This window comes from Python bivittatus, unplaced genomic scaffold (assembly GCF_059951505.1).
Source record: "Python bivittatus isolate LINGU-HERP-01145 unplaced genomic scaffold, Pbiv_v1 ctg000430_np1212, whole genome shotgun sequence".
NCBI lineage: Eukaryota > Metazoa > Chordata > Lepidosauria > Squamata > Pythonidae > Python > Python bivittatus.
In genome coordinates this window covers 559,937-573,331 of record NW_028277071.1, presented here as the reverse complement: position 1 = coordinate 573,331, position 13,395 = coordinate 559,937, and the positions used below count along the sequence as shown (strand labels likewise).

The 13,395-nt window shown below is 41.0% G+C and overlaps 2 protein-coding genes across 2 annotated transcripts; both read right to left on the bottom strand.

The window, feature by feature from the left end:
* Positions 1–1,748: 1,748 nt before the first annotated feature.
* Positions 1,749–3,139, bottom strand: LOC107326765 (olfactory receptor 6E1-like). The gene has a single exon (XM_088143908.1). The coding sequence runs from the start codon at positions 2,691–2,693 to the stop codon at positions 1,749–1,751; it is 945 nt and encodes a 314-aa protein (XP_088000034.1). The 5' UTR covers positions 2,694–3,139.
* A 4,041-nt stretch (positions 3,140–7,180) lies between these two features.
* On the bottom strand, positions 7,181–12,470 carry LOC148215219 (olfactory receptor 6M1-like). Its single transcript, XM_088143907.1, has 2 exons — positions 12,302–12,470; positions 7,181–8,001 (listed from the first exon to the last, which is right to left on the bottom strand). Exons 1-2 carry the CDS (start codon positions 12,468–12,470, stop codon positions 7,181–7,183), a joined length of 990 nt encoding a protein of 329 aa, XP_088000033.1.
* Positions 12,471–13,395: the final 925 nt, after the last annotated feature.

Genomic DNA, 13,395 nt, shown 5'->3' with positions numbered 1-13,395 from the left:
ACCGCCATTAAAAGATTTCAGATTTCTACCTGATTTCCAAAGCAGCCAATCACCACTCTCCTGTTGGGCCTTGCCGCCAGCCAATTGGGTGCAGGGGACAAAGAGAATTGGGAAAGAGGTCAGGGATATGCCTATGATGATCACATGACCTGGTCTGACCGTGGCAGCATAATAGTGGAACAGTGCTGAAGCGGCCACAAATTTCCCAAATTTCAATCCCATGGGAGAAATGGGTCCCAGATTTGGGACACATTCTGTAAGTTAGCCCTTGGTTCAAAAATTGTTGCCCTATGATGCACCATTTCTCCCAGGTGAAGGTTACAGACACAAGAGTTTTAGTAATATATAGATGTGAACAACAAAAAAAGACATTTTATCATGTTGGTGGATATGTAAAAAAGCTAGAAAATTCTGAATTAAAATACCTACACTGATTAAGAGGATTTTAAAGATTAATATATAATTGAGACCAGATGTTTTTCTTTTGGGATTGATGGAGAAACAGTTGGAAAAAAGTCATGGAACTTTGTTTTTGTATATGAACACTAGCAAGATTAATTTATGCCCAAAGATGGAAAGATTTGGCACTACCCACAATGGAGGAATGGTTGGTGAAGATGATTGAACTTGTTGAGATGGCTAAATACTCTTCTAAATCTTGGGTGGTTCTTCTCAAACAAATTAGGAGATACTGAAAAATATCATTTGAACTTCTGTATGGAAACTAAATGCCAGTATTTACCTTAAAGAGAAGATGAAAACAACTGCACAATTTTCTCTAATGTGCTTCTTAATTCAACCTAGAGACACAAGGAATCCAAAACTCTTTGCATTGTTAGTCATTTCAGCAACTTCCCTCTTCTTCCAAGCTATCCCATTTATTGGGATACCAAAAGGGGTCTAATAGTGACAACTGCAAATCATGATGAGCAAAGAAGGGAGGGAGGTCTTCCCTACCATCTTTCCCCAATATGTCAAAAATAACACTGGACAAGTTATAGACAGTTCCTGGGAAAATAGATGCCTTGATTAAACAGTGAGAACTCTCACAAGTTGGTATGAATAAACCAGAAATTCAAACCAGCCAGAATTTCCACATCAGCAACATTTTCCAGCCCTGGATGTCTTGTTTTATACCTTCACCTTGGATTCTCCCTTATCTTCAGGTTCATCATTGAGGATCATTTCCTAGTGATTTGCCATAACCAAAGAGCCCCATCCTTCACATCTCTCCTTTTGATTGGAATAGTAAGAATGATCCCTATATTCATTACAATTCACATCAAGAGTAAAAAATAACATTCGGTTTTATGGTATTGAGTTGCAAACGTTACACACACAGGGCCAGTATATGAAACACCTTCAGGCAGAAAAAATAAAGTCAGGAAATGATGGCTGTATGTTCCATTCAGAAGAAGAGAAGAGCTCTGAGGCTGCATTAGGTGAAGGGCTCATGCATGCTGGGTCACAGTGTGCAACCAGATGTGATTGGTAAACTCGCCCAGGAGGGGGTGATTGTCTCCTTCCATTGTTCTTCACTAGCAACCAGTATTTCAGGCATTCTGTCTTTGATAGCAATCAGACATTTCAGGCCCTGATCATCCCATTCTCTATGTATTCTCAAGTCCCTTTGTAAAACCATCTCACCTGGTGATCATTACTTCTGACATCAGCACATGGCATAGCTTCAAAATGCAGTGTAAGAAGTTAAACCTGAACATCTACTTCAGAACCATAGCAATAACAAATCATCTGAATTTCTTGCAGAACCCAATCCATTGTCTCAGTTCAGCCCTCAAAGCACCCTGCATCTCTCTGTTCCTCAAACAGTATATAAATGGAACCAGAAAAGGAGCCACAACAGTATTCAGAAGAGCCAGTATTTTGCCGAAGTCTAATTCACTGGTGCCTTTTGGCATGATATACATGAAAATGCAACTGCTGTAACCAATGGAGACCACAGTTATGTGAGATGCACAAGTGGAGAAGGTCTTCTTCCTCCCTGTAGCTGATGGGATGTGCAGAATTGTGCAAATGATTTTGACATAAGACACAATGTTGACACTTAAGGTCCCAAGCAGAGAGAATGTGGCAGTCACAAAACAAATCAGTTCTAGGAGCCTGGTGTCAACACATGCTAGTTTGATTAGTGGTCCAGAGTCACAAAAGAAATGGTTGATGATGTTAGGGCCACAAAATGGCATCTGAAATAAAACAGTGGAAGGAACTAGGATTAGCGATAACCCCCCAGCCCAGCAAGAAAGTACCAATAATGAGCAGATTTGTCCATTCATGATGGTTGAGTAGTGAAGAGGGTTACAGATTGCTACGTATCGGTCAACAGACATTGCAGCCACTAGAAGAAACTCAGTGGTGCCAAGGACAAAATAAAGAAAAAACTGTATGAAACAGCCAACGAAAGAGATGCTCTTACTGCCAGTGGCTATGTTGGCCAGTGCTTTGGGAATGATGGTACTCATATACCCAATCTCTACCCATGCCACATGTCGGAGGAAGAAATACATTGGGCTATGGAGTTGGGCATTCAACAGTGTGATAATAATAATCAGCATGTTTCCTATTAATGTCAAGAGATAAATCCCAGACAGGAGGAGAAAAAGGCCAACTTCAAATTGGTTGTTGTCAGTCAGCCCCAACAGTATGAATTCCCTTATTATGGTCCTATTTGCCATTAACTCATTCCTAAAAAAGAGTGAAAGGAAAATTAATTCCAGGGATCCAGTTTTTTAGTAAAATATTTCAAATGGGCATTATTTCATTAGTTTTCATTCTTTGCATTAAAATCAAACAGAAGGTTAAATAATTATGGTTTGAATCAAACCAAGATACTTCTAATATGATGTTCTACGTAGGGTAATTCTTGTATGTACTCTAATTCCAGTTGTGGTTAATCCAAGAGGAGCTAAGAGATGATCCCCCATGTTTTAACTAGCCCAAAACAATTCATCCTTGTGAACGTGCAAAGTTCTTTTCCTGCATGAAGATTGTCTGATTATTTCACCTTTGCCCAGTGTTCTCCAGACACTTCACCTTAAATGGCTTCACATTCCCTTTCAATATCTTTAGATTAATCCAGTGTTAACTGGCAGATTGAAGGACATTCCTAAAGCGTTTTCACTGATCTCATGGAAGCTCTACAGAACAGAGCAAATTTAGAGTAAGAAGAGGTTTTGGAAAATTTCTAGTCCATCCACCTTCTCACTGTAGCTGTTAGTAGGCAGGATACAATAATAGCATTTTTGACTCTCCATGTCTCTGGAGCCTTCTCATTTTGCTAAAGAGAAATCCATGAATCTACAAACGCCATTAGAACTACATTTCAATATCCAGTTTAGTGTAACAGCTAATGAGTATTCACCAGCTTTCCTTCCTTGCAACTGTGCTAATGGATATTAAGAAAAAAAATTGGTACTTCAAATTCACAAAGTTTAATGCCCCCCTCAGAAAAGGTAACTCCACCACTGTTAACAAAGTAGTTGCATTTAACACAGCACAGCTAGTCAAATGTGTAGCTACTCCTCAGTCCAGATACATCCTGCTGCAAGAATGGTAGATCAGCTGCATCCTTGGATAGCTTCCTTCGACACACTATGGATTCTAGTCCCTTTTGGGAATTTTTGAACCAAAAAAGTGCAGAAAAAGAGCTGAGGAGGCAGATAAAGTTGGTTTCTATACTAGACACAATCAGAAGAACCCTTCTTCCTGTAGCTTCTCTGTCCTATGTCCCCACCTCCCACTTGTAGCTGGAAAGGCATTAAAAGAAGGATGATGGTCCTAGAGTGACATCAGTTTTGGGGGGCCACTCTATGACATCATCTCTGTGTTGGCAGCATGAAAGAAAAATTAACCTTCTCTTCAACCTCTTGTCCTGTTTGGACAACCCATCAGAGAAGGAAGATTGGTTTAACCCAGTAGTAATCCAGGGCTGCTTGAGAGTAAAACTGATCTTCCTTCTGATCCCAGTGTTGACCAAGTTGTAGCTGCTCTAATGACACATTATTCTCACAATAGAGGGGATTTTTCCCAGCCTGGTTTTGGGTCATTTCTCCTTCTGTCATTTTATCAGGTGCTTCCAAGGAGTCAGCATGAGGGCAATCTGTCCTGCGAAGAAGTGCATTTGATTTTCATTGATTTCTAAGGGTCTGTCAGTGCCGTGGGACCGAAGGAACAGTGTAATTCAGGAGGAAGCTTTCTTTCAGAGGTGCATCTCTGCCCAAGCTGCTTCTCTCGATGCTCTTCCCTTGCCGGATTGGATCAGGGCAACTGAACAATGGATCAGCCACACTGTGCCTTTCGGGGTTCAATTCAGGAACCAAACTTAATTATAAATGGGAGAGTGGTGAAAAGACAACAGAAAGACAACTGCCCGATTTTCAATCAGCCAATTTCTAAACATGACCTTTCATAAAGTGTTCTTCCAAAATAAGGCTGAATAAGAGATATAAGTTAGACATTCAGATTTCCCCAACCATTTACAGTCAAAATCTGCATTTCTGAACTGCATCTGGAAATAAACATGAAAATAATTCTGGTGTTTTCATCTCTACAATATATGTTCATCAAAGAAATCTAGCCCAAGGGTTTCTTTAAAAAATAATAGTGATTATTCTAAATAATACCAAGTGCCATTGCACCTAGTTTTAATGTGGTTTATATGTGGCATGGAGTAGGCATTTATGGTTTATGGAATAGTGTAAAGGGGAACTTCTGCCAATTGTGGCTTAATTTAAAAACGATTAAAGCAAACATCATTTGGAAGTAATTTCTACTGAGTCCTGTAGTGTATTCCCATATAAATGATTGGAACCAAATTTAATTTATTTTTACTTCTAAACCAGTCCTAAGCATTACACATAAGAAAGTGCCTGACTTAATCAACCCCTTTTGGACTCTGCAAACCATTTCTTAGTTTTACAGAGCAATTTTACAGCCCACCACTCTTGAGGACCACAGGCATGAAAAATTGGCAAAAATACTCACCCCTTGCTAACTGCACTAAAAAATTATTCATAAAATTTTCTAGATCTCTTTCTAAGTCAGTTTTTGGGAAGCATCACATTCTCCATTCTCAATGCTTTGAGAAGACGCCTTGCCTGCTTGGCTCAGAGGTGTGTCCTCTGTGCAATTTGGCTGCCTTCTTCCTCCGTATCTTTTCATGGCAATGAACCTGGAAGCAACCTCTTATAAACAATGGAGTTAGTTCCTGTTTGGAAGCATATGATGCCAGAGGTACTTGAGGTTGGCTTCTGAAGATACCCCAAGGATTTTTCAAGGAGCAAAGAAACGTATTGTGATTTGCAGGAAATGTCTATCATGCATTCTCTGTCGGCTTCCTCTACTGAGGTCGAACCCAAAGGCAGAGAAAACCATTGTGTGCATGTTCCCAATGTATTGTACTCTATATTGGCCTCTCTCGTGCAATACACCAAGTTTTGTTGTGGGTTGCTTTTGCCTTAACATGTGTGAACTCAACCTTTGTGATCTGTACTCCATGGTATAGAGCTTGTTACTTTTTGAAACATAAAGTGTAAAAGGTGTTAGCTCTTTGGGGGTGATAATTCCCAAAGGGTGATATCTTTGCTTTCTCACAGAACAGAGAAACGGAGGAGGAGGAGGAGGAGGAGGAGGAGGAGGAGGAGGAGGATTCCTAGCATTTTTCCTGCATGTGCAAGGTCTACTTTTTTCTGATCAACCAAATCTTGAGACTTCGGCTGCGACAGGAATTGACCAACTGGCTTGTCTTCTGAGCCTGACATTGGGGCCTGAGAGGGAATGACTGGCCCAACGTAACCCAGGGGGCTTTCATGCCTAAGGAGGGACTAGAACTCCTGGTTTCTGGACTAGACCAAACTGGGTCTCTATTATGCACTGTATTATGCCATATAGAAAATACCTGTGTGGTATAAGAAAGTCATCTGCACCATGGTTCCTCTATCTGCTTCCTGAATGGCTACTCTTTTGGAATCCAGACACCCAAGGAACCCTAGTGTGCATTTTTTCCCCACACAATGCCCTCTATATTGAACATCAGATGCAATTAAATATTAAATAACAATTTTTTCCTCTAGTGGTATCTTGGAGTGATGGGAAAGACCTCATTGGTGGTTTGGAATGTCTAAGGTGACAACTTTTGGGAGAAATAACTATATCAAAGATTTTCATACAGTACGTCTAGGAATGGACTGACCACTTCACAACAGTGGTAGGTAAACTCCCCTAGGTTTCAGCTGTTTGTTTACATTTGTTGAATATAAATGCCATCTTCCTGCAATAGAAAAGTCAGGATTGGCTGGATTTTTAATCGCACTAAATCAGTTTTCTAGTTGAACACAAAATTTCATCTTGACCGTTAATGATTCCCAATTTTTCCACCTGTTTCTTTCATCCTGTCCATCCATGTGGCTGATGTTCCTTTTCCTACACAGCTAGGAATAGTGGAAGGAGCAGCCCTCCCAGGAAGCATTGAGACACCGGTGTTGTGGGCTTCAGGATTGGAGAAAGAGTGAAAAGTGGGGTTGTGTTGAACTATTGGGGGTGTATGACCCAGCTGGCATTTCACAACATATATAGGAATGGATTTATATCACTTTCCTTCCATTGCAGCCCTACTACGATGAGCCAACAGTAATTGATCTGTGTTTGGACATGTCTTTTCCTCCCAACCACCATATTCACATACCTCTAAATATCCATGACTATTTTTCACCCCTATTTTTGCTCTATTCTCCATTTGCAGGTGTTTCTCATACAACTCAAATAACAATTGGGAACAAATCAGATTATTAAAATCTATATCAACTAAATGTTTCTTTTAAGTGTTTTAAACAGCATTGGTACTGTGACACAAAAGGGCATTTTTCAAAAGGGTGTTGTGACAGTCTCACATCACCTGGGTGAAAATAATTTCTTTCCTTGCATACTTACACACGCCTTTGAAACTCCATCACCAGATACATTCCTCTAATAGAGACTTAGAAAGTCAGATAAAAGCCAAGGAGAGTGAAAGGTTAAACAAGAGATGCTGAGATATAAGGAACAGTCAAACAAGAATTTCAGTCCCAATACAGGAGAATTCCAGTATTGGTCCTCAAAATCCAACTCTATTTAGATTTGTTTGAGATCAGCCAAGGTTGGCTAAGTGCTTCCAATGCCTTCCTTCTCACGAGTTATGTTTTTGCCTCCGCAGACACTCTTGGAAAGCCTCCTTGATCTTCTCGTTCCTCAGAGTGTAAATAAAAGGGTTCAGTAATGGGATAACTACAGCAGTAAGAACTGCCACTGCTTTCTGGACATCCCGAGACCGACCCTCACTGGGGAAAGAGTACATGAAGATGGTACTGCCATAGAAGATGGAAGCAACTGTGAGATGAGAGGCGCAGGTTGAGAAAGTCTTCCTATGGCTTCCACTGGTCTGCATGCTCAAAACAGTGACAATTATGTAGAGGTAAGAGACAACAGTTACACACAAGGAACTGAGCAACACCAGAGCAGAGAGGATAGATTCCAGAGCCAGGAGAGTATCTACATCATTGCAAGAAAGCTTTATCATCGGAGCATAGTCACAGAAGAAATGGTCAATAACATTAGAGCTGCAGAAGGACAGTTGGCTCAGGAGAATCACAGGCCCAAAATTATTAATGAAAGCACCAATCCAGCACCCCGATATCAAATTCACACAGACACGGCCATTCATGATGATGATGTAGCGCAGAGGATGACAAACAGCAATGTAGCGATCAAAGGCCATCACAGCAATCAGGATGATTTCACAGGTACCAAGAAAGAAATAAGAATAGCACTGAATCATGCAGGCTAAGAAAGAGATGGATTTATTCAGGGAAACCAGATCCATCATCATCTTTGGTGTGATTGTCAGAACAAAAAGTATCTCCAGGTAGGAGAGGTTGCAGAGGAAGAGGTACATGGGGGTTTGGAGGCATTGGTCCATGACCACCAGAGGGATAATCATGAGGTTCCCAGCTAAGGTGAAGAAAAACACAATCAGAAGCAATGAAAGAAGAAAGAGTTCCATGTTCCTTGGAAGTTGGAAACCAATTAAGATGAACTCTGTCACTTGTGCCGTGCTGTTCTGATTCCTAGATCCCATCGTGAATTTGCTGGTGGAGAAGGATGGAGCGGAGGAACAACCCAGTGAAGAATGGTACAATTAAAAAAATTTTTTTTTTTCTCCTCCCAAGTTCAAATCTGAAGACTTCTTGCAGAAGAGCACGAGAAACAGCCTCCTGAAGGCCATAGAGCTTGACATAGTTCATCATGCCTCTTCTCATAGAAACATACCAGCGTTGAAATCTCTTCTCCCAAGCAGGAGAAATTGAGAACTTTTCCTCACAATGTGACTCTGCAAAGGAAGTCAGTTTAGTTTGATCACTGCTTCTTAGGCACTAAATACAGGTGTGGTTTTTAATATACAAGGAGTTCTGTTGAGAAGGAAGGATGGAAGGATGGAAGGATGGAAGGATGGAAGGATGGAAGGAAGGAAGGAAGGAAGGAAGGAAGGAAGGAAGGAAGGAAGGAAGGAAGGAAGGAAAGAAGGAAGGAAGGAAGGAGGGAAGGTTTACTTACTTCTATAATTTATTTGTGTGTATATTAAAATGTTAATATATTGTATATCAAGCACAGCATAAATTCATTGGAAGTGTATTCATTTCTAATTTCATATTTTCTAAAAAATCAAACAATCTCAATCTTCCAACTAAACTTAAAAGAAACACTTCAAATTTCAAACTTTATTAACAGTGCAACATCAAACTCATACAAACACAGCAGTTTGGGATGATGGCATATGATGAGAGACTCAGGTTTCCAGAACTGGGAAAGTATCTATATCATTGCAAGAAAGCTTTACCATTGGAGCCTAGTCAGAGAAGAAATGATAAATTATTTCTTAGAGGCCTAGAAGGACAGTTGGCACAAGAGAAAACTTGGCCCCAAAGTGCTAATGAAAGCACCAGTCCAGCAGCCCAATATCAAACTCATACAAACACAGCAGTTCAGGATGATGGCATAGCCCAGTGGGTGACAAACAGCAAAGGCCATCAGGGCAATCAGGACGATTTCATAGGTACCAAGGAAAGAATAAGAACAGCACTGAAAGAAAGGGATAGTTTTGTCCAGGGAAACCAGGGTCGCCAGCATCTTGGGAATGACTACAAGGACAAAGAAGATCTCCAAACAGTTTCTTCAGAGGAAGAAGTACCTTCTTAAGAGTGCAGTAATATGCACTACAGTATAAATTCCATCAAATATTGTAAGATCTATTTCTGGAGAGCTTTTACAATCTAGTGCGGAAGAATGGAAGTAGGTAGATCCTATTTTCACTCCACATCCTAAACTTTCAGCAGAAAGATCTCGTGTGTGAACTTCCAATTCACTACTGTTTAGACTGGCATTCTGTTGGCTGTGCCTACACAAAGGATAATTATTTCTCTATAACACGAACTTCAAACCCTTAGCAGTTGATTAATTCCGAGGCTACAAAACCTTTTCTTCACAACCAGATAAACAGAACATTAAAAAAAAATCTAATTTGAGATACTTCCTTGGAGATGTATCAGTGCCTTAATAGGTTTCCGAGGGACTAAAATCTATAAATTAATGTATTAATCCTGATGGCTTGAAACTTTAATGACATTGGGCCTGAGAGGCAATTTTTCCTAGCTTGCAGTGCATAATTTCAGCCCCATAAGAGTAACAAAACATAAACACACACACAAATGAATGAGGGTCAATTGAGCAAGAATGCTAAAACCCATCGTAACATAAGAAGACACCAAGGGAAGAAGTTATTTCACCTGATGCTGTGAAGAGAAGGAAGATAGAGCCAGGCATATTTCTGTAGGGAGGAATTTCCATGGACACTCTTCTTCGACCCAAAAGCCCTGTTATGGCCTTCAGAGATCTGATGCAGAAGTCAGGGATCCTAGTCCTAAACCAAATAATTCCTGATAAATAGGGTGTCCGGAAAGAATAGGGAGCCGATGAGATCAGTTTGTATATAGGGGGTTCAGGATCTTCTTTCTCCATGTTGGTTTAAGATGCAAACCAGAGAAGCATTTTGGAGTTACTGTTTTCATCTTCTCTCTAAAGCAAACATTTTAATCTCCTGAAATTCAAGTATACATATCTAGAATATGAACAGAACATCAATACTGGGATACTGGCCATATACACTTCCTCAATAAATAAATAATTAATGCATTTAAAAAATCCATGTTAATATTATGTAAGTAAGAAAGAAAAAATAGAAGATAACAGGTCAGAACTATATATCTCAATAGTCAATCATTACCTATCATCATGATCATGATCATGATTATCATCATCACTTTAATAGTCTTTCCAGATTGATCAAGATATGTTTCATCCTCTGAGAACACAGTATTTGAATTTAATCAGTAACCTTTTCCATAAGTGCAGTAGACCATAACTTGGCAAAGTGTTTAATAATAGGTTATCTAAAACATCCCATTTCTGAGCCATTATTGATTTAGCAGCCAGGACTAAGAATACAATAAGCTGCTTTTTGTTCAGTTTCATGTTTTAGCATGTGGTGGAATACATTTAGGTGGCATTCTGAACTTCAGATGGCCAAACAGTCATTTTGGCCTAAAGTAGACCTTCTCGGGTTAATATATGCAACCACATTGCCAGAAAACATCTAACAGTGAAATATCCAAAGCACTGTTTCTACTTATTCTAGAGTAAAAAACCAGAAGGTTGGAGTGCATGCTTGTGCTCAGATGCCCTCTGCTGACTTCTTGCAGGGTCTCCGCACCATTCCAGAAGTGACAGACCTCTACTTTTCCAGAACGTATTTTTGACTCCACCCTTGGGGATTCCCTGGTTATTCCTCAACAACTTACCAGGTCTGAACCTACTTCACTTCACATCCCAAACAAGGTCACCTAGGTGTGCTCACACTTGCTGGTCTACCAAAGGCTTGTTTCTAAAATGTGTAACACTGCAGACTGCCTTTCTAGCAGAAGCGAGTAGAGGTCACTCAATCACAAGAATGTTTCCTACATGATGGACGATTATTCCTAAAGGATGCAATTAAAATGACATTCAGCCATCTTGATCCTTGGATATATCAATCCAAACCAAGCCTCAGCTTTCATTCTGTAAAAAGGATAAAGGCAGGATATCCAGCCGATAAGATCAGGGGATGCCAAGCCAACCAGGCAGGAACCAAACAGAAAGTACATTTAATTTTTCACTCTATTCTTGACTTTTCACTGAGAAGATCATCAAAATGCAGGTGGCTGAAAATGAGGACATAAAAAGGAAAAATGAATGAAATTTACTGCCATCAACACTTTCAGCTAGGTAAATAACTAAAAAACTGTACCTTTCAAGCAGCCTGTAAAAACAGCGTATATCTTGGGAAGTTGAATTTTAAACCCATGATATGAATCTGTTGTGTCAGAATATACCTCCGAAAAGAACGAATGTACAAGTTATGTAGGTTTCCTACAGATTTGGGGGAAAATATGGGGGGAAAATGATACATCAGCTATGCATATTTGGATTGTTTTTTAAAACAATATAATTTACTGGGAATTGTGATCACAGTTATTTATTTATTTATTTTATTCATGCAACTTATACAATTTATTTAGCTGCCCATCCCACCAGCAAGTGGCTATGGGGGGAGCTCAACAAGGCTAAAACAATCAATACCTACATTAAAAGAGATAAAACCAATGAAAACAAAAATATTTATTTATTGAAACAACTTATGTAACTGTCCATCTCACCAGCAAGCAACCCTGGGCGGTGTTTCATCATATGGGAAAGCATGTCAAGACCTGGGCTAAAAACTGCAGAGAAATTGATGTCCTTCATGTTCTAAAGGTGGCCAGTAATAAGCTTATATGCTGATACCATCCTGATGTCTGACAAGACCATTCAAACTCACGTTGACCATGGAACTGAGTTCTCCCAACATCACAGAGGAGGTGACGGAGTTCATCTTAGTTGGTTTCCAACTTTCTAAGCCCTTGGAATGTTTCCTTTTTGGGATGCTCCTGATTGTTTTTCTGCTCATGCTAACTGGGAACCTCACCATCATTGGACTGGTATGCACTGATCAGCATCTCCAAACCCCTATGTACTTCTTCCTCTGCAACCTCTCTCTTGTGGAGACCCTCTTTGTCTTCACAATCAGCCCAAAGATGCTAGTAAGCCTGATTTCTTTGGACAAAGCTATTTCGTTTTGGGGATGTATTGCCCAATGTTATTTCTCCTTCTCCTTCAGTACCTGTGAGAGCAGTCTGATTGCCGTGATGGCGTTTGATCGCTATGTTGCCATTTGCTACCCACTGCACCACACCACCATCATGAGCAAACATTTCTGTGTCTTCTTGATGCTGGGCTGCTGGATTGGGGCATTCCTTCTCCTTTTTGTTCCAATGTCCTTCTTTTTTCATCTCTCCTTCTGTGGCTCAAATCTCATTGACATACCATGGTGGACGTGGTATGGACCAGGAGCTTTTAAATGGTTTAGAAGTTGGACCGGGGGCTGGGTATGGGGGGGCCCCCTCTTGCTCCCCTCCTGAGAGATGGGAGTGGGCTGGGGGTGCTGCTGCTGATACCCAGATATACATCTCTGATGATGCTGTTGCGGGGCTGCAAGGGCCTGGAGGCCGTAAGGGTCTGGATGGAGGATGAAGGGACTTCAGCTCAACCCTGGCAAGATGAAGTCGCTCTGTGGTTTTGGCCCCCCAGGGTCTGGTGACTCTGGTATTCTCTTTGACTCTGGACAGTGTTGCTCTCCCCCAGACCGAGCTGGTGTGCAATTGGTGGGTCCTCCTGGACTCACGGCTCCTGCTTGAAGAGCAGGTAGCAGCTGTGGCTAGGGGGCCTTTGCACAGATCTGTCTTGTGCGCCGATTGTACCCTTTCCTGAATCGGGAAGCTTTGCTCACAGTCACACATGCCTTAGTCACTTCCCATTTGGATTACTGCAATGCGCTTTACATGAGGCTGCCCTTGAAGACCACTCAGAAGTTACAGCTGGTAGAGAATGTAGTGGCACACACAGTATTGGGTGTTCATAGGTTTGCCAATGTTACACCTCTATTGTGTGAGGTGCATGGGCTCCCAGTTTCCTTCTGGTGGAATTCAAGGTGCTGGTTATCACCTTAAAGCCCTTCATGGCACGGGATCCAGTTATTTGTGGGACCGCCTCTCCCTAAGAATATCTGCCCATCCCACTAGATCAGATCCTACTGTCTTTTCCGTGGCTGCTCCCACCATATGGAACACCCTCCCGCTGGTGATTCAGCAGGAACCCACCCGTTTGGCCTTTTGGAGGGCCATCAAGTAATTCTCTCCCCATGCCACAGACATATGA